The sequence below is a fragment of the Hypanus sabinus genome, chromosome 28 (assembly GCF_030144855.1).
Source record: "Hypanus sabinus isolate sHypSab1 chromosome 28, sHypSab1.hap1, whole genome shotgun sequence".
Lineage (NCBI taxonomy): Eukaryota > Metazoa > Chordata > Chondrichthyes > Myliobatiformes > Dasyatidae > Hypanus > Hypanus sabinus.
The window spans coordinates 9188567-9212047 of record NC_082733.1 but is presented as its reverse complement, the minus strand read 5'-3'; the positions used below and the strand labels follow the sequence as shown (position 1 = coordinate 9212047).

The 23481-nt window shown below is 41.9% G+C and overlaps 1 protein-coding gene across 1 annotated transcript in view; it reads left to right on the top strand.

The window, feature by feature from the left end:
- Positions 1–12779, top strand: part of cemip (cell migration inducing hyaluronidase 1) — a 194355-nt gene extending 181576 nt beyond the window's left edge. Inside the window, exons 28-29 of the mRNA XM_059952579.1 lie at positions 1005–1102; positions 12019–12779. Of these exons, the coding sequence (XP_059808562.1) occupies positions 1005–1102; positions 12019–12146 (226 nt within the window). The 3' untranslated portion in view covers positions 12147–12779. The remainder of the gene's footprint in view (positions 1–1004; positions 1103–12018) is intronic.
- Positions 12780–23481: the final 10702 nt, after the last annotated feature.

The following is a 23481-nucleotide window of genomic DNA, read 5'->3' as shown; positions in this document are numbered from 1 at the left end:
CCAATTAACCTACCCGGTAAGTCTTTGGACTATGGGAGGAAACGGGCTGACCTAGAGAAAACCCATGCATTCCACGGGGAGGATGTAAAGAGATTCCTTACAGAACAGCATGGGAATTGAACTCTGAACCCCAAATGCCCCAACATGGTGCATTGAATCATCTTGCCCCAGTTCCTGTGTGGAGCTCATACTAAGAAGAGTACACAGTGATATATTGGCATCCTATATTTACTGCTTCTGGCAGCTGGGCCCCACTGTGTTCAAATAGTCTTCCTGGGTAAATTCAATTATCATATCCCCGACTTTGACATAATCCAGCTGGTAAGAATAACTTTTAGGGCAATAATTGTTGTGAAACATTAAGCCTTTCCTTCACTTAATTCCTTTAGGAAAGGCATTAGGACAGCTGATAAGTATTCCACATTTCCTAGGAATTTGATAAAATGCTTATCCTCCTGTGGGATTTTCTATCCATAAGTTTTAACCTATTGAATATCTTCCAGACTTCAGAATCTTAAAACCATTAGAAGCAGAATGGGCAACACAGCCTCTCAAGCCTGCTCTACCACTTAGTGAGATATTGACCAATCTTGTACCTTTTAAAGAGCAAACACGAGGAAGGGTCCTGACGAAGGGTCTCGGCCTGAAACGTCGACAGCACTTCTCCCTATAGATGCTGCCTGGCCTACTGTGTTCTACCAGCATTTTGTGAATCTTGTACCTTGTCTGATTTCCTACTTGATTCCCTAAAAGTGCAATACTCTATTAATTTATGCCACAGATTCCACTAGATATCTTTTATATTTGAATCACTGAAGTCTATCCTGAGCTGCACTTTGGAAATAAATACAATGCTGGAGAAACCCTTGTGGGGTTTTTTTTTAAGTGATATCATTCGATATAAGAACTGCACACACAATTCACTTGTTTCACACAACTTATATTATTGAAAAATAATTTTTCTATTACTTTTAAAGCCCACAATGAGATATTTCTATTTCCAGTTCCATTGCTCTGGTGACATCCAAAGGAAGACCATTGTCGGGAAGACCTTGGATCAATGTTCTGGGCCAACTCGGAGCCACTGATATCAAACTAAAAGGTAATTTCTAGAGAGAATTATTTTGCTGTGTATTTATTTAGGTTTTTTTCCATTTCAATTGCTTTGCTTTAAGTTTTTTAGCCTTGCATACTCCTATTTTACTTTTGCCAAGTGATTGAGCATTGAACAGTCGATGTAAGGTTACAAAATGCCCAAGTCACTCCACTAAGTCCACACAACAGTCCAAAGGATTGTCTGAATTGTGGCCCACATAGCCTTCCCTCCAAATATTGCAGTTCCAAAGGCTGGGGAGATTATCACACTCCTGAACTTAAACCTCCCTCTTCCTAACACAGAAGATAGGGAGCATTTTGTTCCCTTGATTATAGAATATTAAGGATTAATATTGAAAAGATTAACCTAATTATTTGATGACAAAGGTAAAAATGGTTTCCTCTAGTAGAAATTGAAATGAACCAAGGATTTGGGGGAGGCCATCTGGTTGTGGTTGATAGTTTTTAAGTGTGTAACAAGAAGGGTAGATAAAGCACAATCAGAAGATGTACAAGTAGTTGAAAAGGTACTGCATAGAATGTTGTTAAATAAAATATAAGCTCATAGGTTGTGAATAATGCTGATCTGGGTTCCCCTCTTCTTCCATTCCTCACTTTGGCCTCTTACTTCTCCTCACCTGCTTATCACACCCTCCTCCTTCCCTTGCTCCTATGGTCCACTCTCCTCTCCTATCAGATTCCTTCCTCTCCAGCCAGAAGACCATAAGATTTAGGATCAGAAGTAGGCCATTCAGCCCATCACATTTGCTCCACCATTCAATCATGGGCTGCTCCAATTCTTCCAGTCATCCCCACTCCTGCCTTCTTCCCATACCCTTTGATGCCCTGGCTAATCAAGAACCTATCTCTGCCTTAAATGCACCCAGTGACTTGACCTCTACAGCCGCTCGTGGCAACAAATTCCACAGATTTACCACCCTTTGACTAAAGTAATTTCTCTACATCTCTGTTCTAAATAGAGGTCCTTCAATCCTGAAGTTGTGCCTTCTTGTCCAAGACTCCCCTAACTTCTATCTTTCCAACCCACCTGGCTTTACCTGTCACTTTCAAGCTATCCTCCTTCCCCTACCCCCAGCTTTTTATTCAGGCATCTTGCATCTTCCTTTTCAGTTCAGATAGATACATAGAAAACCTAAGGCACAATACAGGTCCTTTGGCCCATGAAGCTGTGCCGAACATGTCCCTACCTTAGAACTACCTAGGCATAACCCATAGCCTGTATTTTTCTGAGTTCTATGTAACCATAAAGGAGTCTCTTAAAAGACCTTATCACTTCTGCCTCTGCTACCGCCACTGGCAGCCCATTCCATGCACTCACCACTCTCTGTGTAAAAAAAACTTACCCCTGGCATCTTCTCTGTACCTACTTCCAAGCACCTTAAAACTATGCCCTCTTGTGCTAGCCATTTCAGCCCTGGGCAAAAGCCTCTGACTATCCACACGATCAATGCCAATCGTCATCTTGTACACCTCTGTCAGGTCACCTGTCATCCTCTGTCGTTCCAAGGAGAAAAGGCCAAGTTCACTCAACCCATTCTTATAGGCATCCTCCCCAGTACAGGCAACATCCTTGTAAATCTCCTCTGCATCCTTTCTATGGTTTCCACGTCCTTCCTGTACTTGGGCGACCAGAATTGAGCACAATACTCCACGTGGGGTCTGACCAGGGTCCTATATAGCTGCAACATTACCTCTCGACTCTTAAACTCAATCCCATGATTGATGAAGGCCAATGCGCTGTATGCCTTCTTAATCACAAAGTCAACTTGAGTAGCAGCTTTGAGTGTCCTCTGGACTCGAACCCCAAAATCCCTCTGATCCTCCCCACTGCCAAAAGTCTTACCATTAATGCTATATTCTACCATCATATTTGACCTACCAAAATGAACCACTTCACACTTATCTGGGTTAAACTCCATCTGCCACTCCTCAGCCCAGTTTTGCTCCTATCAATGTCCCATTGTAAACTCTGACAGCCCTCCACACTATCCACAATGTCCCCAACCTTTGTGGCATCAGCAAATTTACTAACCAGTCCCTCCACTTCCTCATCCAGGTCATTTATAAAAATCACAAAGAGTAGGGGTCCCAGAACAGATCCCTGAGGCACACCACTGGTCGCCAGCCTCCATGCAGAATATGACCCATCTACAACCATTCTTTGCCTTCTGTGGGCAAGCCAGTTCTAGATCCACAAAGCAATGTTCCCTTGGATCCTATTCCTCACTTACTTTCTCAATAAGCCTTGCATGGAGTACCTTATCAAATGTCTTGCTAAAATCCATAACACTACATCTACTGATCTACCTTCATCAATGTGTTTACTCACATCCTCAAAAAATTCAATCAGGCATGATCTGCCCTTGACAAAGCCATGCTGACTATTCCTAATCATATTATCCCTCTCCAAATGTTCGTAAGTCCTGCCTCTCAGGATCTGCATCAACTTACCAGCCACTGAAGTAAGACTCACTGGCCTGTAATTTCCTGGTCTATCCCTACTCCCTTTCTTGAATAAGGGAACAACATCTGCAACCCTCCAAACCTCCGGAAGCTCTCCTGTCCCCATTGATGATGCAAAGATCATTGCCAGAGGCTCAGCAATCTCCTCCCTCGCTTCCCACAGTAGCTTGGGACCCCAGTCCCGGTGACTTATCCAACTTGATGCTTTCCAAAAGCTCCAGCACATCCTCTTCCTTAATATCGACATGCTGAAGCTTTTCAGTCCATTGCAAGTCATCCCCACAATTGCCAAGATCCTTTTCCATAAAGAATACTTTGCTGCAGTATTCACTAAGTACCTCCACTATTTCCTCCCATTCCAAATGCACTTTTCCACTGTCACATTTGAATGGTCCTATTCTCTCACATCTTATCCTCTTGCTCTTCACATACTTGTAGAATGCCTTGGGGTTTTCCTTAATCCTGTCCACCAAGGCCTTCTCATGGCCCCTTCTGGCTCTCCTAATTTCATTCTTAAGCTCCTTCCTGCTAGCCTTATAATCTTCTAGATCTCTATCATTACCTAGTTTTTTGAACCTTTCGTAAGCTCTTCTTTTCTTCTTGACTAGACTTACAACACCCTATGTACACCACGTATCTTGTACCCTACCATCCTTTCCATGTCTCATTGGAATGTACCTACTCAGAACCCCACGCAAATATCCTCTGAACATTTGCTACATTTCTTCTGTACATTTCCTTGAGAACATCTGTTACCAATTTATGTTTCCAAGTTCCTGCCTAATAGCCTCATATTTCCCCTGCTCCAATTAAACACTTTACTGACTTGTCTGTTCCTATCCCTCTCCAATGCTATGGTAAAGGAGATAGAATTGTGATCACTATCTCCAAATTGCTCTCTCACTGACAGACCTGACACCTGACCAGGTTCATTTCCCAATACCAGTCAAGCACAGCCTCTCCTCTTGTGGGCTTATCTACATATTGTGTCAAAAAAACTTCCTGAACACACCTAACAAACTCTACCCCATCTAAATTCCTCACTCTAGGGAGATGCCAATCAATATTTGGAAAATTAAAATCTCCCACCTCAACAACCCTGTTATTATTACTCCTTTCCAGAATCTGTCTCCCTATCTGCTCCTCAATGGCCCTTTTACTACTGGGTGGTCTATAAAAAACACTGCAGTTCCACAGGTCCAGTCACCCTAGGTCCCACTCCTGTGAACATTCCCTGGGACAGTGAGGACACAAGCAGAGACTGGGCTTCAGGTAGCCGATTCTGAGACCCTGACTCCTGAACATGTCACACACCCATGGAGATGAACTGCACTGAAAGAGTCTTTTGGCCCACTAAGTCCACGCTGATCATTAGGCGCCTCATTTTGTACTAATCCTAGCTAAACTATTTTACTTTATTGACATTCTTATCAACTCCCCTCCTTAGATTCTTCCTACACAGCAGGAAGAATGTGCAAACTCCACTCAGACAGGTCAGGAGTGAACCCAGATCAGTGAAGCTGTGAGACAGCAGTTCCACTAGCCAAACCACTGTGATGGCCTTTGAGCTCTCAGTAGATGCTGAGAAATATGTAAAAACTGAACAATTTCAAAATGTACTAGTAGAAAGTCATGTGATATAAACCTTATATAAACCTTAAGAGCAAAGAAAATACAAATCCTTAACTACATTTACCTTTTTAACAAAGTCAATCAACCCATTGGTTTATCTGGGCTCCTGCTGTATGTGACAACCACCCCTGACGGGCTTCACATGAAGGGTGTACAATCCCTCTGTCTGAAATGTTTGTTGTCAGCCCTTCAGCTCAGCGATGAGGCTGGAGCGATGTGTCAGCTTCAGACCTCCAGCTCACTCCTGACTTCACACCACAATGCACAGGTCAGAGAGACAAGCTGACCCATGGAGGGGACACTGATGGGTTCTGTACAGAACAGCAAAAAACTGAGTATGTTTTAGGGAAAAGACTTCGGTGAAAAGTTCATTAGTTATAGCAAATGGAATGTAACCCAGTAAAATGGGAGTCCTTGCACAGCAGGAAGAAAGAAAAATTAGAATAATTTTTAAACTGTGGGAAACAAGAAAGTATTGCTGCATAATGGAATCTTGGATTCACTATTTCACAAGAGGAGTAATTCGATATTCTGATATGAAAAGCACCTCTGAAGGCAAGTGATGTTTTGACTTTTATTGTGAGGCACCTAGAGCAAAAATACAAGGAAATGTTGCCAAGATTATACAGAGCTTTGTTGAGATCTGATTTGGAGATGTGTGTGGAGATCTTATCTGGAGGAAGACATGCAAGGCCTTGGCAAGAGCACAGTATAGAGTCACCAGACTAATCCATGGGGTTAGGACCTAGGAGCAGAAAATGAGGAATATTGGCCTAAATTGATTAGAATTGAGAAAAATGAGAAGTGTTTTCCCGGAGATTTCCAAGATTCTGTGAAGGGTCTACAGGGTAGATGTTAAAGGTTGTTTCCCCAAGTTGGGGTGTTTAGAACTTGGAAGTATAGTCTCAGAATAAAGGAACCACCATTTAGCTGTGGTAAGTGTTTGGAAAGCTCTATTTCAGAATATGAGTCCTGGTATACATGCTGTAAATGATGATGATTGAAAATTGCCCTTCATTTAAGCGTGGCTCCTACAGGGTGAGCTGTCAAGCTCTGGAGCTAAGTAAAGTGCTCTAGTGTTCCATCAGTAATCTTCCTCCTCAGCCCCCACTCCTGTGTGTCACTCTCACATGCCATTAGAATGGGAGGTCAGGGTCGCCAATAAACTGGAATGTTTAGTCTTCCTGATCGCTGGTCTGGGCTTGGATAGTGGACACGATGCTCCAACTATTTCCAAACTATTATCCCTTTCCTCACAGCTGACTGAAGCACCTTTAACCAATCTCAACCCAGTTAATAGCACCAAAAAGTTTCTTCTTTCATTTTGCTTTCTTGTTCAATTTTATTTGTTGCTGACAGTTACTTAATAAACAAAGTCCATTCAGTGGGTTAAAATCTTTGATCAGACAGCACAGACTTTACATAAAGTGTGAGTTCTCTTCCCTTGTGAATACATTTCCTGATATAGCATTTTCCACTCCACTGTTATAATCTTGTTATTGTACTAGAATATCATGTTACCCCAGGCACGCTTTATTTTGAAAATATTTCATGTTGTTTCCATGTGCACTGGATGACACCAAGTGGTGGACTGTGGACTCACCACTCCATCTTTCCACTTTCCATGCACTGAAGCAGAAAATTCAAAGTCCTGCTAAGTTTCAGTACTGTTGGATCTGGAAATTCTTCAGAAGTCAAGAATGAGAAATAAAACTTATTGTTTGGGGACATTTATTAAGTGTTACAAGATCAAAGAGAGAAAGAACAAAGCTCAGACTAAAAATATAACAACATTGCAGTGATAACCATTAACCTATAAAATGCTCAAGAAGTGTGACACTTGCTGCAGAAAAACTAAGAAGCTTCTAGAAAAATACAGAAGCAGCTATAATACAATCACTGGAAAATTCACTGAGCAATCACATGTATATAGGTAATTATATAAAAATACAAGCAAGCATAGGAACGATTAAACTACAGAAAAACAATAATTTGATACTCCAATCCAACAGTACTGTAACCCCAGGCAGTCCGATCTCCCTGATGCTATTTACTCACCTTGTGCTTAACTCTGGGAAATGACAGCTGGAATATGTCAATCTCAATGCTGACAATTTCAATTGACCCCCAATATGCACAGCCTTTATAAGCAGAGGTTCTTGTAGATTTTGCACTTCATGCAGGAAGATCTTGCCTTGATTTCACTCCTGAACAGTCTGGTTCTAATTTTTCGGTTCTGTCATGTTTCCCAGAGCTCTCAGTTCACATGCAATAGCTGTGATTGACCCTAGGTTGAACTCAAGTTATGTGACGGTGTTGAGACACAACAAAAATCATTCAGCATTTATACCCCACCCTCACTAATTCCAACAGCATCCAGGAGCCCTGCTTCAGCAGTGTCCTTTTACATGTATCGGCCTTCACCACCTCCTCTGGTAGCCCACTCCAGATCTTCACCACCTTCTGTGTGAAAAACCTCCCACCTTAAACCTGTGCCCTATACTCCCCTGCTCTGGGGAGAGATTCTATCTGTTTCTATTTATGCGTCTCATAATTTTAAATCTCTGCGAGGTCACATCAATCTCCCAGTTTCCAATGAATAAATCCAATTGATCCAACCTATTCTTATAACCACAGCCTCTTGTGCACCTTCTATTACAATCATGTTGTTCCTGGCATAGGCCAATGTCATAAAATCGATGGTGAAATTGGCCAGCAAGAAGTTTGGGACAGCATTAGGGTGGCTTAAGCTAAAGGACGTGCTTATGCAGAGCCTGCATATTTCAAAATTAAGTATTTATGGCCAATGCCACGTCCTTGGTAAGTTTAGAAGTACAGTATGACAGACTGAAAGGACTAGAGACACGATGTATAAAAAGCTGTAATAGAGGTTCAGGAAACACAGAAGGTGTGTGTGGCCACCCCCCCCCCCCCCCCACCCTCCCCTGCACTATCTACTAAGCTGAAGCACTCAAGCTCTGATTGGCCCCGTAACAATACAGACTTCAAAATTTGTAAACAATGAAGGAGAAAGAAAATTGATTCACAGAATATTTTGATCATTGGGGAGGAGTGTAGCAAATGTGTTGATCAACAGATCAGAATGAAGAATCGGTGGGATTTCCAGATCAAAGCATCCCTCGATATTTCTGTGCTCATTTGTAGAACTCACCTCCGAGCTCTAGTTTATCCTGCTAGGAGCCATAATAGGCATTGTACATTAAATAAATGCTTGATACAATATTAACATCAGATGTGATCAATAATAATGCAGAGCACCCATTCCAGTTTTCCGATTGTGTGATTTCATCTGGAAATAATCACTTTCATTTAAAATCTGGACAGAGGAGACAGGCAACAAAAGAACCCAACTTCTAGATCTATATACCTATACTTGTTATTTATTTTGCAATTTCCCTGGACTCAGACCCTTATCTTCAGCTCCTGCTGTGCAGTCTGGAGCCCAGCATTTTGGCATCTGTAACCAGTTCAGTACTGAAGGACTGCAGCACTACTAGAGCCATCCTTAAGACTAAGTTTTAAACTAAAACTTTTTTGTCCTTTCATAAGGAGATCCTTTGCCACATTTCAAAATTGAACTGTTCAGGAGACAACATTCCTTCCCAAATGACCTCGTAAAATCTGACCCCATTGGATCATAAGACCATAAAACAGAAGCAGAATTAGGCTGTTCGGCCCATTGAGTCTGTTCTGCTATTGAATAATAGTTGATTTGTTATCCTGTCAACCGCACTTTCCTCCCTTCTCTTCGTAACCTTTGACACCCTTACTAATCAAAACCCTATCAACCTCGGCTTTAAATATACCCAACGACTTTGCCGACACAGAAAAATATGGCAATAGATTCCGCAGATTCACTACCCTCTGGCTAAAGAAATTCCTCCTGATCTCTGTTCTAAAGGGATATACTTGTATTCTGAGGTTGTGTCCTCTGGTACTAGACTCCTCCACTATAGGAAGCATCCTCTCCACATTCACTCTTTCTATGCTTTAAATATTAAGCAGGTTCAATCAGATCTTCCCTCATTCTTCTAAATTCCAGTGAGAACATGGACAGAGCCATCAAACACTCCTCATATGTTAACACTTCCATTTCCAGAATCATTCTTGTGAACCTCCTCTGTCCCCTTTCCAATGTCAGCTCGTGCTTTTTTAGCTAAGGTGCCGAAAACTGCTCAAGTATGGTCTGACAAGTGTGTTACAAACCCTCAGCATTACACCTCGCTTTTATATTCTTGTCCTCTCGAAATGGATGCTAACATTTTATCTCCCTTCTTTACTACCCACTCAACCTGCAAGTTAACCTTTAAGGAACTTACACAAGGACTCCCAAGTCCCTTTGCACCTCTGATCTCTGAATTTTCTCCCCATTTAGAAAATAGTCTGTGCCCTTATTCCTTCTGTTAAATTACATGACCATACACTTCCTTACACTGTATTCCATCTGTCACTTCTTTGCCCATTCTCCTAATCTGTCTAAGACCTTCTGCAGGCTCCCTGCTACCTCAACATTACCTGACCCTCCACCTAACTTTGTAATGTCCACAAACTTGGGCACAAAGCCATCAATTCTGTTATCAAAATCATTGACATACAACATAAAAAGAAGTGTTCCCAGCACCAACTCCTGTGTAACACTATTAGTCACTGACAGCCAACTAGAAAAGGCCCCCATTATTCCCATTCTTCACCTCCTGCCATTCATCCAATCTTCTGTCCATTCTAGTAATGCCACAGGCTCTTATTTTGTTTAGCAGCCTCATGTGTGGCACCTTCTCAAAGAGCTTTTAAAAATCCAAGTAAACAACATCCAGTCACTCTTTTTTTTCTCTACCCCACATGTTATTTCCTCAAAGAATTCCAAAATAATTCTCGGGCAAGATTTCACCTGAAGGACACTATGCTGACTACAACCTTTATCATGTGCCTCTAAGTAGCCCAAAACCTCATCCTTAATAATGGACTCCAACATCTTACCAAACACTATAATCAGGCTAACTGGTCTATAATTTCCTGTCTTTTGCCTCCCACCCTTCCTAAAGAATGGATTGACATTTGCAATTTTTCAGTCTTCCAGATGTGTTCCAAGATTTAGTGATTCATGAAAGATCACCACAACCTCTTCTGCTACCTTGTTCAGGACCCTGGTGGGTAGTTCATCTGGTCCAGGTGACCTTTCAGCTTCCCAAACATCTTCTCCTTAGTAATAGCAACTTCTGCTCCCCACTCTTGACACTCTCGAATTTCTGGAATACTGTTGGTGTCTTCCATAGTGAAGACTGACGCAAAATACTCACTAAGTTCATCGGCCATTTCTTTGTGCCCCATTACTACCACTCCAGCATCATTTTCCAGCAGTCCAATATATGATAGACCATAAAGCATAGGAGCAGAATTGGGCTATTCAGCCCATCATGGCTGATTTATTACCCCTCTCAACCCTATTCTACTGCCTTCTCCCTGTAACAATATCCACTCTCACCTCTGTTTTATTCTTTATACAGTATATTTGAAAAAAACATTTGGTATCCTCGTTTATATTATGGCTACCTTACCATCATATTTCATCTCTTCTCTCATTGCTTTTTAATTGTCTTCATTAGTTTTTAAAAGCATCCCAATCCCATTAATTTCTGCTATATTATATGTCCTCTTTTGTTTTTTTTTCCTGTCAAACACAGTTGTCTCATCCTCCTTTTTGAAATTACCACCTTTGAAATGTATCTATCGTGCATCTTCCAAATTGCTGTAAGGAACACCAGTCATGGCTGTTTTACTGTAATCCTTCCTAGTGTTCCCTTCAAATATCTTTGGCCATCTTCTCTCTCATGCCTCTGTAGTTCTCGTTACTCCACTATAATACTGATACATCTAATTTTAGCTTCTCCCTCTAAAACTGCAAGGTGAATCCTAGCATATTATGATCACTGCCTCCTAAGGGGACTTTTGCCTTAAACACCATAATTAAACCTGGTTCATCACAATCTAGAATTGCCTTTTCCCTTGTGGGCTCAAGCTCGAACTGCTCTAAAAGGCCCCCTCGTAGGCATTCTACAAATTCCTTCTCTACGAATTAGAGTTTAAAGGTGGCTTGATCAGTACCAAATTAACTAAGTAATTCAAAATGTTTATCCTAAAACATTCGAGTGGACATTAGTGTAATGCTAGTTGAGGCCATGACTGTGCTAGGATGAAAATAGCCCACAACAGTTTGGTCTATACTAGAACATGTACAAAATGCTGCAAGAACTCATCATTTTGAAAGTTCAAGGCTGTTTCTCGCCCCTAAACTTCGACTGTTTATTCCTCTCTATAGATTTTACCTGACCTGCTGAATTCCTCAAGCATTTTGCACGTTTTGCTCTGGTTTTCTACCCTTCTACCCCCACATCCAGGTCGTTAATAAAAATCACAAAAAGTAGAGGTCCCAGTACTTCTACCAGTATTTATGTTTTTGTTTGTTTTTGGGTTTTTTTAACTCTCCAGTCTCTCAGTTCTGAGAAGGGCTACTGAATCAAAATGTCGACTGGTTTCTCGTTCCAGAGATACTGCTTTTCCAGTGTTTTGTTCTTGCTTCAGATTCTATCCAGTTTTAATCTTTTCCTGATACTTACTTTTAAAAGCTGCTGATTAATATCATGCTTTTCAGAACATTGAAATAGTATCTCTATTCACGGTAGTGAGACATGTTGATAGGTTACAATATTTATGTTCATAGATCACCTGTCACTAAGCAGTTTTGCAATTTGGATTTATTTACCTGTTACACTGCTTATTTTATTTCAGACAAGTTGGTATTCGTGGGATATAAAGGAAGTTTCAAACCTGCATGGGTCAATCTTGTAGTTGGGGAAGATACTGCAAAACTTCATGAGGTTCTTCCAATTCCCATCACGAAGAAGTTGAAGCTATGAGAGATCGTACCTTGAGCTAAGTCCACGTACAGGTCTGGGTATACAGGATTGATAGTGGAACTACTACTGATTTTTTAATGCTGTCTGTGGAAACATAGTCAAAGCTCCTAAGATGTTGCAGTAGTATGGTGTATTTATCATTGTGTTTATTTGTCAATGAACATGGCTTGTTTCAAAAACTGGTGATAATATTTGTAGACAGTACTTGAGAAGCCATTTTAACTCAAACCCTTCCTTGTTTCCCGAAATAGCAGGTCATTTTTCGGATACCTTACTCTGTATTGTTAAGTTGTTTTCAATCTGTCTTTATTTTCTATTGTATGTAAGTTTCTATTTATTTATTAAGTACAGAAGACAACACAACCCTATGGATCACAATGTTAAGGCAATTATGGAACAGTATTGTACAATTTTCATATATTTTACATCTAGCTGTTGCTTTATTTGGTAACATCACTGTTCTGAAGCAATGGTATTTTAAGTGTTGGCTGAGATTGTAATTTATTAGAGTTAAGATGTATTTCAAGAGGACCTTTGGGTTAAAGAAATGTAATTTATAACCTATCATTTGTATAAATTACGAAGATTGTCTAAGAGAGGTTTCACAATAAATGTAAAGCTGAAAAGATTTGTAATGTCTTTGTGTTGACTGCCAAATGTGTCTCCATACATGACCAAATAATGTTTAAAGGTCACAGTCAGTGATTCTTTTAAAATATTGGCACTACTGAAGTTTTTCAATAATAATTGCATTGATGCTGGAAACTGGATCTCACGGCCCACTGCAACCCAAATTGCTGTAACCTAGTGACAGCAATAATTTGTGGGTGAGAATGAGATATTGTGGAACTAAATCAAGATCATTCAATTGCCACGCTACTATGTCTGGTGTTTCCTAACTTCAGAAGGCACAGGGTGACATTATGTAATGTATGTCTGAACCCTCTGGACATGACTAGCTCCTGGTCCAGAAAAAGAACCAAAGTTACAATAAAAAGACAAGCAGCACCCCATTTTACCACTTTGTGTTCCCCTTTGATCACATTTAAAGAGCCACCCAGCCCATAATTGAATGGCTTAATTAGGCAGCTCCAAATACACTGCAGATTGTCACACACATTTCAAAGTACTTAGACTATGTGACAAGATCTCTTTGGAGAACGTAACTACAGAAGAACTCAATTAATGGGTGATTCAGTAATCACATTAGCCATGAGAAGGAAAATCTTCTCCAGCTTGGTGAAGCAGTGGATGTGAATCATCTCCCATCCCCTTTCCAACCCACCCTCCATTCTACCAGAAACACCCAGGGTGGTCACCTCCTATTCCTGATGCTTTATGGAGGACTATTATGGGGGGGGGGGATGTGGTACAGCCATAAAGAATGAGTCAGATCTGATGTTCCTCAAGTCTACTTTTCCTGCAGTTCCTTCATAAATCTTGACTTGCTTTCCAACCTGTGATCTATCCATCTCAGCTTCAGATAACCCAAGGGCTCAATACCGAGTAACTCCAAGCATTCTCATCCCTCTGTCTATACTTGTTCTGATCTCTCTCACAAGAGGAGGTACCCCATCTGTTTCAATAAAATGACCCCCCATTCATCTAAAATCTAACCAGAGCAGCAGTTCAACCTGTTTACCCTTTCTGCCTAGCACAATCCATCCATAAACAGGATCATCCTAATGAAACAGAACCTCAGAAATAATACTTTTCCTCCAGTTTTCTCCCATAGTCCAAAGACATACCAGTTACTAGGTTAATTGATCATTGTGAATTGTCCTGTGCTTAGGCTAAGGTTAAAATTGGGAGTTGCTGGGTGGTGTGGCTTGATGGGTCAGTAGAGCCTATTCCATGCTATAGTGTATCTCTAGATAAAATAATTGGAAACTGGAGAACATGGGGAAACCCAGAGAATGAGCAAACTCCACACAGTCAGCATGTGATGGCAAAATCAAACCTGGGTACAGGCAGGTTCGGTATTGTCATTTAAAGTAAAATTGGATAGGTATATGGACAGGAAAGGAATGGAGGGTTATGGGCTGAGTGCGGGCCAGTGGGACTAGGTGAGTGTAAGCGTCGGTACGGACTAGAAGGGCCGAGATGGCCTGTTTCCGTGCTGTAATTGTTATATGGTTATACGGTTATATAGTCCTAAGACAGCAGCACTAACTGTCGTGCCCCTGTTACCTGCAGCACCTTACATCCTGTGTTTTGTGCACAAGCCTCACCACCCTCCCCACCCCTTCATCGGTGGCTGTCTGCATGCTCTTCTCAATTAAAGAATATAATTTCTTGTTCTTCCACAATGAACAATTCACATTTTCCCACATTGTACTCTAACTCTATGCCTACAGGCATAAGCTATCACTATCTCTCTATAAACCATCTCATTCTCAAATCCTGTCTTCCTAACTATTATTCTCCTTTCTGCAGGTCGCTAGTATATGTTGTAAACATTTGCTGTCTCAGCACTGATCTCTGTCTCCCTCTGGCTATAGGTGGGATCCCTGTACATTATCTCCTACACAATTGGCTCTTGTACCTTAATCTTTCTGGATGTCCAGATATGAGCAATCTGCTTGTTCTCGTTTCTCCACTCTCTTTGAAACATCCTCAAACAACTAAGATATGTGTCATATCCCTTTCATGTAGTCATGCTGGCACCTGATTCGATCACGATTTTTTACATGTGTTACTATTACTTTCCTGCTAATTGAGTAACATTTTTCCAACTGTAGAATGTTAGGCTAATTGGCACATTATTACTCACCTTCTGCCTGTCTGTCTCCCTCTTTGAAAAGGGGTGTCACACTGGTCAATCCTGCAGTGCTTTCTCAGTATCTTACAGGAACTTGGGGTGTAAGCTATCTGGGGCACAAGCTTTATTAGTCCTATTAGTTTGGCTCATATCAGTTCTTTAGTGATGGCATTTAATTCTGTTCAATATTATTCACTATCAACATGACAGTCGAAACTAAATGCGGAAGCAAAACTTTGGTTTAATTCCTCTGCATTTTGCTGTATCATGTAACTGTTTTCTCAGCTCATTCGCCTGGGGAAGGGTCTCCATTTGAAGCTGTGCTTTCTTTTTATATAAATAATGTTTTTTTAAATATTTCTTGCTAGTTTTCTCTTAGTTCATTTTCCTTCTGTGATCGTTTTTATCTTCCTTTACTGAATTCTGAATCTGTCCCAGCTTTGGAGTCTACACTAACTTTTGCCTCCAGATATTCTTCTCATTCAATTTAATACACTACTTTTGATGACAGCCATGAACTTTCTCTTTAAATATCTGCCACTGCTTGCCCACTTTCTTCAACTCTATCCTCATTCCATTATACGGAGGAATTTAAGGTGAGGGGATATATGGGAGGCAGGGTTTAAGAGTCAGCACAACATTGTGGGCCAAAAGGCATATGTTCTATGTTCTTAGTAAAGTAAAACACAACAGCTACAAACCCAAGTTTCTCATTTGTCGACTATCATAGTTCTATCCTACTATGATCACTATATCCAAGAGTAACCCTTACTCTGAGCTTATGTATTAAATCCGGCCCATTGAACATTACAAGTTCCAGGGTAAGATGATCCCTGTCTGCTTCACTATCTATTATTCTGACAAACTATCTTGCATACACAGTACGATGTTATTGTCACAGCTACTCTTCCATCTTGGTAAACCCACCTAATCCAAAATGGAGGGCTATGTAGAAGGAATGGGCTGGACTAATTTAAAAGTAGTCCATGCACTTCAAGGTTCAACAAGTTGTGCATTCAGAGATGCTCTTCTGCACCCCCTGTTGTAACACGTGGCTATTTGAATTACTGTCACTTTCCCATCAGCTTGAACCAACGCAGTCATTCCCCTCTGACCTCTCTCATTAACGAGGCATCTTCCCCCACAGAACTGCTGCTCTGTGGATGGTTTTTGTTTTTCACACCATTCTCTGTAAGCTTTGGAGACTTGAGTGTGAAAATCACAGGAGATCAGCAGTTTCTGAGATAAACAACCCCATCTAGCACCAACAATCATTCCACAATTAATGTTGCATTTCTTCCCCAATGCAATGTTTGGTCTGAACAACAACTGAACCTCTTCACCTACGTCTGCAAGCTTTTATGCACTGAGTTGCTGCAACATGATTGGCTGATTAGATATTCCATTAACGAGTAGTTGTACAGGTATACCTAAAAGAGTGGCCACTGAATGTATGTTGTTAACAATGTGCTTATAGCTTAAAGATCTATACATCACTTTTGCTTACCGTATTTCACTTCAGCCAGACAAACTCAGTCCTGTGAGGTTACATTGACTCTCACAGCAGTAACACTGCACCTCCTTTAGCAATTTTGTCCCACCAGTGATCCCTCCGAAATATCCCCACTTTGACCTCCTTGCGCCAATGGTCACCACATCACTTCAGTTTACTTCTGTTAGTTCATCTACCTTATTACAAGTGAGCTTTTAGGTTTATCTTTTTGCCATTTACCTTCTTGCCTATTTTGTACTATAGCCCAGTCGACCTTGCACCACTGATTTCTTGCCATCCACTTTGAGACTTTCATTCCAGTCTTTGTTTCTCTCTCTGATCCTTTTCTTTAAAAACAGTGTGGAGTAGGTCCATCGAACCCTTGACAATCCCGATTAACCCTAACCTAATCACCGGACAATTTACAATGACCAACTAACCTACTAACCAGTACGTTTTTGGACTATAGGAGGAATCTGGAACATGTAGACAACTCACACGTTCCATGGAGAGAATGTACAGAGACTCCTGCAGAGGATGCTGGAATTGAAATCCAAACACTGACACCCTGAGCTGTAACAGCTATGGGAGCATGGTACCATCCCTCTGCCATTCAAGGTTAAATCCTCCCTACAGCACCGAAAGATATGCCTGCATGATGACCAGTTCCACTATTCCAATCTCTCTCTTCTGCACCCTCTCTCTTATTAGACAGTCATCAGTTTTAACCCTCCTGTATCTACACTTGGCACTAGGAGTATCCAGATTCCAAAAATTCCCATCAGGGCATCATTGTGTTACTCATCTACACTGATTGTATCGGTAAGTACTCTGACTACTGGCTGTTCACTCTCCCCTCTCGGGGCACTAGTGAGAACTGCATTACGACTTACACAAATTATTTTCTAAAGTCAGGTGAGTATACGATTATCATGCCAAAAAAATATTCAAGTCAATAAACTGTTTCATTCCAAAGTTTGTTTCGAGCTACATTGAGCATTTTGATGCCTCCTGTTTAAGAATTAATTGGTGGGGTAGGTTGTGATTGTTTCAAATGGGCATCAATGTCAATATATCGACAGCTCAGCATCTCTGAAAAGTTAGCAAATGGACTAGTAGTGATGAAAATGAAAAACAGCAGGTCTGGCAGAATTAACGAAAGATCTTTCACTAAATAGTTAGACATGAGGCAAGGTATCAATGAAGCAAAATAGGAGTGACAAAGGAGGGAGAAGACAGCAAAGACTGGATATAGAAGGGTAGCCTTGATACCCCAGTCCTTTGAATTTACTGTTACAAGATGCAGCTGGTGGAACTCATGAACACATTAACAGTAAATTCCAAGCACTGGGAATCTGGATTAGCAATTTAGAAAGAATGCCCCTGCTGCTCACAGTGAGTAAATGTATAATTGATGAATCAGCATTGATCCTATCAGAGAAGATTGGTAATGATAAATGTACTTCACGTATTTCACATCCAATGAAACAGTCAGCTTTTGCACAGCGCAATCCCAACCTTATTGACTCTGGGGATCTCCCATCCACCATCATCAACCTCATTGTTCCTCCCATTTCTACATCCTACCCAAGATCCTCAGACCCACTTGTCCAATAGACCCATTGTTTCGGCTTGTTCCTGCCCCACTGAACTCATATCTGCATACCTTGATTCTGTTTTATTCAGTCCCTTCCTACCTACATCCCAGACACTTCACACGCTCTGAAGCTTTTCAATGATTTCAAGTTCACTGACACTGAGCATCTTTTTTCACCATGGATATTCAGTCACCACACGCCTCCATTCCTCACTAGGAAGGCATCAAAATCCAATCCAGGATGTCGCCTGGATTGGGGAGCATGCCTAATGAGAACATAGAACCATAGAACACTACAGCACAGTACAGGCCCTTCAGCCCTCCATGTTGTGCCAACCCATATAGTCCTTTAAAAAAAGTACTAAACCCACACTACCCCATAACCCTCCATTTTTCTTTCATCCATGTGCCTGTTCAAGAGGCTCTTAAATACCCCTAATGTTTTAGCCTCCACCACCATCCCTGGCAAGTCATTCCAGGCACTCACAACCCTCTGTGTAAAAAACTTACCCCTGATGTCTCCCCTAAACTTCCCTCCCTTAATTTTGTACATATGCCCTCTGGTATTTGCACCTATACCCTCTGGTGTGTGCATAGAAAGAATGCCCCTGCTGCTCACAGTGAGTACTGCTGCTTCACAGGTTGAGTGAACTCTACCTTTTCTCTTTGGAGCGACGGAGGATGAGAGGTGACCTGATAGAGGTGTTTAAGATGATGAGAGGTATTGATCATGTGGATAGTCAGAGGCTTTTTCCCAGGGCTGAAATGGTTGCCACAAGAGGACACAGGTTTAAGGTGCTGGGGAGTAGGTACAGAAGAAATTTCAGGGGTAAGTTTTTTAATCAGAGAGTGGTAAGTACATGGAATGTGCTGCCAGCAACAGTGGTGGAAGCAGATACGATGGGTATTTTAAGAGTCTTTTAGATAGGTACATGGAGCTTAGTAAAATAGATGGCTATAGGTAAGCCAAGTAATTTCTAAGGTAGGGACATGTTCGGCACAACTTTGTGGGCCGAAGGGCCTGTGTTGTGCTGTAGGTTTTCTATGTTTCTATGTTTCTAAAACTCTTCATTTCTTTCTGGACACCAGACACAATCCAGTTCCCCTCCACCACCACTCTCCTCCGTCTAGCGGAAATTGTCCCCACTCTTAATAATTTCTCTTCTGGCTCCTCCACGTCTTTCAAACAAAAGATGTAGCCATGGGCACTCGCAAGGGCCCCAGTTCTGCCTGTCTTTTTGTCAGCTATGTGGAACAGTCCATGTTCCAAGCCTACAACTGGTGACCATCCCTCACTTTTCCTACCTACATCAACGACCGCATTGGTGCTGCTTCCTGCACCCACGTGGAGCTTGTCGACTTCATCAACTTTGTCTCCACCTTCCACCCTACTCTCAGATTTATCTGGTGCGTTTCCAACACCTCCTTCACCTTTCTCGATCTCTCTCTCTGTAGACAGTTTATCTACTGATATTATAAACCCACAGACTCTCACAGCTACCTGGACTACACCCCTTCCCACCTGTTACTTGTAAAAATGCCATCCCCTTCTCTCAATTCTTCCGTCTCCACCGCATCTGCTCTCAGGATGAGGCTTTTCATTCCAGAACGAAGGAGATGTCCTCCTTTTTCAAAGGGGGCTTCCCTTCCTCCACCATCAACGTTGCCCTCAACCGCATCTCTTCCATTTCACGCATATCTGCACTCACCCCATCCTCCCACCACCCTACCAGGGGTAGGGCCCTTCACCTACCATCCCACCAGCCTCCATGTCCACCACGTAATTCTCTGTAACTTCCACCATCTCCAACAGGATCCCACTATGAAGCACGTCTTTCCTTCCACCCCCACTTTCTGCTTTCTGCAGGGATCACTCCCTACATATCACCCTTGTCCATTTGTCCCTCCCCACTGATCTCCCTCCTGGCACCTATCCTTGTTAGTGGAACAAGTGCCACACCTGCCCCTAAACTTCCTCCCTCACTACCATTCAGGGCCCCACACAGTCCTTCCAGGTGAGTGACACTTCAGCTCTGAGTCTGATGGGGTCATCTACCATGTCCGGCGCTCCTGGTGTGGCCTCCTGTATATCAGGAAGACCCGAGGTAGATTGGGAAACCGCTTCACTGAGCACCTATGTTCCATCTGCGAGAAGAAGCTGGATCTCCCAGTGGCCATCTATTTTACTTCCACTTCCGATAAGTCTATCCATGGCCTTCTCTACTCAGGTAGGAGGAACAACACCTTATATTCCGTCTGAGGAACCTCCAACCTGAAGACATGAACGCCAAATTCTCGAATTTCTGGTAATGCCCCCTGCTTCACTGTTCCCCTTCCCCTTTTCCCTCTCGCACCACATCGCCTCCCTCTGGTGCTCCTCCCCGGTTTGCTTTCTTCCATGGCCTCCTGCCCTCTCCTATCAGACTCCCACTTCTCCAGCCCTGTATCTCTTTCACCAACCAACTTCCCAACTCTTTACTTCATCTCTCCTCCTCCTCCCATTTTCACCTGTCACCTGGTGTTTCTCTCTTCCCTTCCCCCCACCTTTCAAATCTACTCCTCACCTTTTTTTCTCCAGTCCTGTTGAAGAGTTTTGGCCCGAAACATTGACTGTTTATTCTTTTCCATAGATGCTGCCTGGCCTGCTGGGTTCCTCCAGCATTTTGTGTGTGTTAGCTGAATACACTGATCAGCAGACTGGTCAAGGTTTTGTAAATAGTGAGGATGAGAAACAAGGCTCAAGACATTACTGACTCTCTACTATGCAGGAAATCTCAAAAACAACTATATATGTGAAAATATTGAAGTATTGAAGATTCATCAACAGAACTGGCACTGTTATTTTTGCATCAGCTGATTCTGGAAAACTTCAAAAACAACTTGTTTGAAAGAATAAAGTAACATTGGTTTGCAGCTGACCACGTCATTAAGATCATTTTTTGATCTTTCTTTCTGATGGTTTCAGAATCAGGTTTATTATCACTGACATAATGTCTTGAAATGTGTGTGACATCAGCAGAGTGAAAAACATGAAAAATTACTATAAGTGACAGAAAAATTAAATAATGCAAAAGAAGACTATCAAGGTCGTGTTCATGGACCTTTCAGAAATCTGATGGCGGAGGTGAAGAAGCTGCTCCTAAATTGTTGAGTGTGGGTTTCAGAATCTCATCCCTGATGCTAGTGATGTTCTGGGTGGTGAAAGTCCTCAGTGATGGATACTGCCTTCTTAAGGCACCTCCTTGGGTGGGGGAGAGCTTGTGCCCAAGATGGAGCTGGCTGAATCTAAATATCCCCTGCAGACTCTTTTGATTCCTTTCCAGACTGTGATTCATCCAGTCAGAATGGTGTCCACTATACATCTGTTTTAAACTCATTCCAAATGGTAATAAGTTAACATCATTAGAACAGACATTAGATTATGAACAGATGCATGGGATCTGCATTGTTAAGAATCACAGGAATTTGGGGGAAAGCCATTGCACTGGTTATGAGGATATCTCATCACATGAGAAATGCAAGCATAGAGATGATTTTGAAGATGGAGATTCAGCACCCGTGATTCTGCTCTGAGTCGGATTTCCGCACATACAACAGTAGTAGGCTGGGAGACGTTTAGTGCAAAAAGGGGCTGGTGGTTCAGGAAGATCAGCAACATTAGATCCCGGTTTGATATCCCCGTACTGACCGGCAGGCTGTCTTGAAGGCAGTGTATATAGATAGCACAGAAAAGAGACCAATTTGCCCTTGAAGATGTGGTCAGATCTGAGCTTATTCTTTCCCATCCATGCCATTGTCCGGTCCTAACCTGTTCAACTTTTCCCTATAACGTAGGTCCGCAACTCCCAGTAACATCCTTGTGAGGCTTTTCTATATTCTTTCAATTTATTCAACCTTACTTACATCTTTCCTGTAGGTAGGTGACCAAAACTTCACACAATACTCCAAATTAGGCCTTATACAACTTTAACTACCTCCTGTACTCAGCATTGTGATTTATGAAGACCAATGTGTCAAAAGCTCTCTTTATGAACCTACCTACCTTTGAAAGCTCTTTCAAGGAATTATGGGTCAGTATTCCCAGATCCCTCTGTTCTTCCACACTCCTCAGTGATCTACCACTCACTATGTAAGTCCTACCCTGAAATTCTATCTCCTATTTTTAACTTCAGTTTTTTGGCTGGTTCAGATCCCGCTGCAAGCTTTGATAACCCTCGCTGTCCACTGTTCACCCCCCCCCCCCCCAATCTTGAGTGTCATCTGCAAATTTGTTAATCCATTTTACCACATCATTACCCAGGTGGTTGATAAGGATGACAAAAAACAACAGACCCAGCACCGCCCCAGGAGTCACAGGGTTCCAGTCAGAGAGACAACCATTTACTACCTCTCTATGACTTCTCCCCAAGGCCAATGTGGAATCCAGTTTACTGCCTCATCTTGAATGCCAGGCAACTGAACCTTCCTACCAGCCTCCTATGCAGGACCTTGTCAAAAGATTTGCTTAAGTTCATTTATACAACATCCACCACCTTTCTTTCATCAATTTTATTGTTAACCTCCTCAACCTAGAAACCTTGCAATTTCCACACTAGCCTCCCACAAGGTCTGAGGGAAGACCATGTAAAGTCCTGGTGATATATACACCCTACCATGCCTCGAGATAGCAAGCCCCTCTACCTCTGTAATCTGCATACAGTTCATAATCCCACTTCTATAGAATCTGTGTCTGTCTCCTAAGTAAATATGGATGCATAAGATCCATTTAATATCTCCACCATCTCTTCCAGCTCCATGCACAGATGACCTTGCTGATCTTCAAGAGGACCAATTTTGGCCCTTGTTATCCTTTTGCTTTTAATATATCTGTAGAAGCTCTTGGGATTTTACTTCCCCTTGTCTGCCAGAGTAACATCTTGCCTTCTTTTAGCCCTCCTGATTTCCCTTGTGTTATCTTGCATTTCTGTTCTCCTCCAGTACATCATTTGATCCTGATGAAGGGTCTCAGCCCGAAACACTGACTGTTTACTCTTTTCCATAGATGCCTGTGGAGTTCCTCCAGAATTGTGTGTGTATTCATTTGTTCCTTGTTGCCTATTCCTGCTATACACCTCCTTGTTCATCTTAACCAGGGCCTCAGTGTCTCTCAAAAGCCAAGGTTCCCTAGACCTATTGGCCTTGCCTTTTATTCTGACAGTAACACACAAACTCTGCACATCCAAAATTGCACTTTTGAAGGCCTCCCACTTAACCAGCCTACCTTTACCAGAAAATAATCTGTCCCAATCCACACTTGTTAAATCTTTCTGATACTATTAAAATTGGCCTTTCTCCAATTAAGAATCTCAACCTGAGAACCAGACCACTCCTCCTCATAATTATCTTGAAACTAAGGGAATTATGATATCTAGATCCTCTCCTGCCATTTACTCTGTCTCATTTCCTGATAATGAAAATCCAGTATTGCACTCTCTGAGGTGTAACC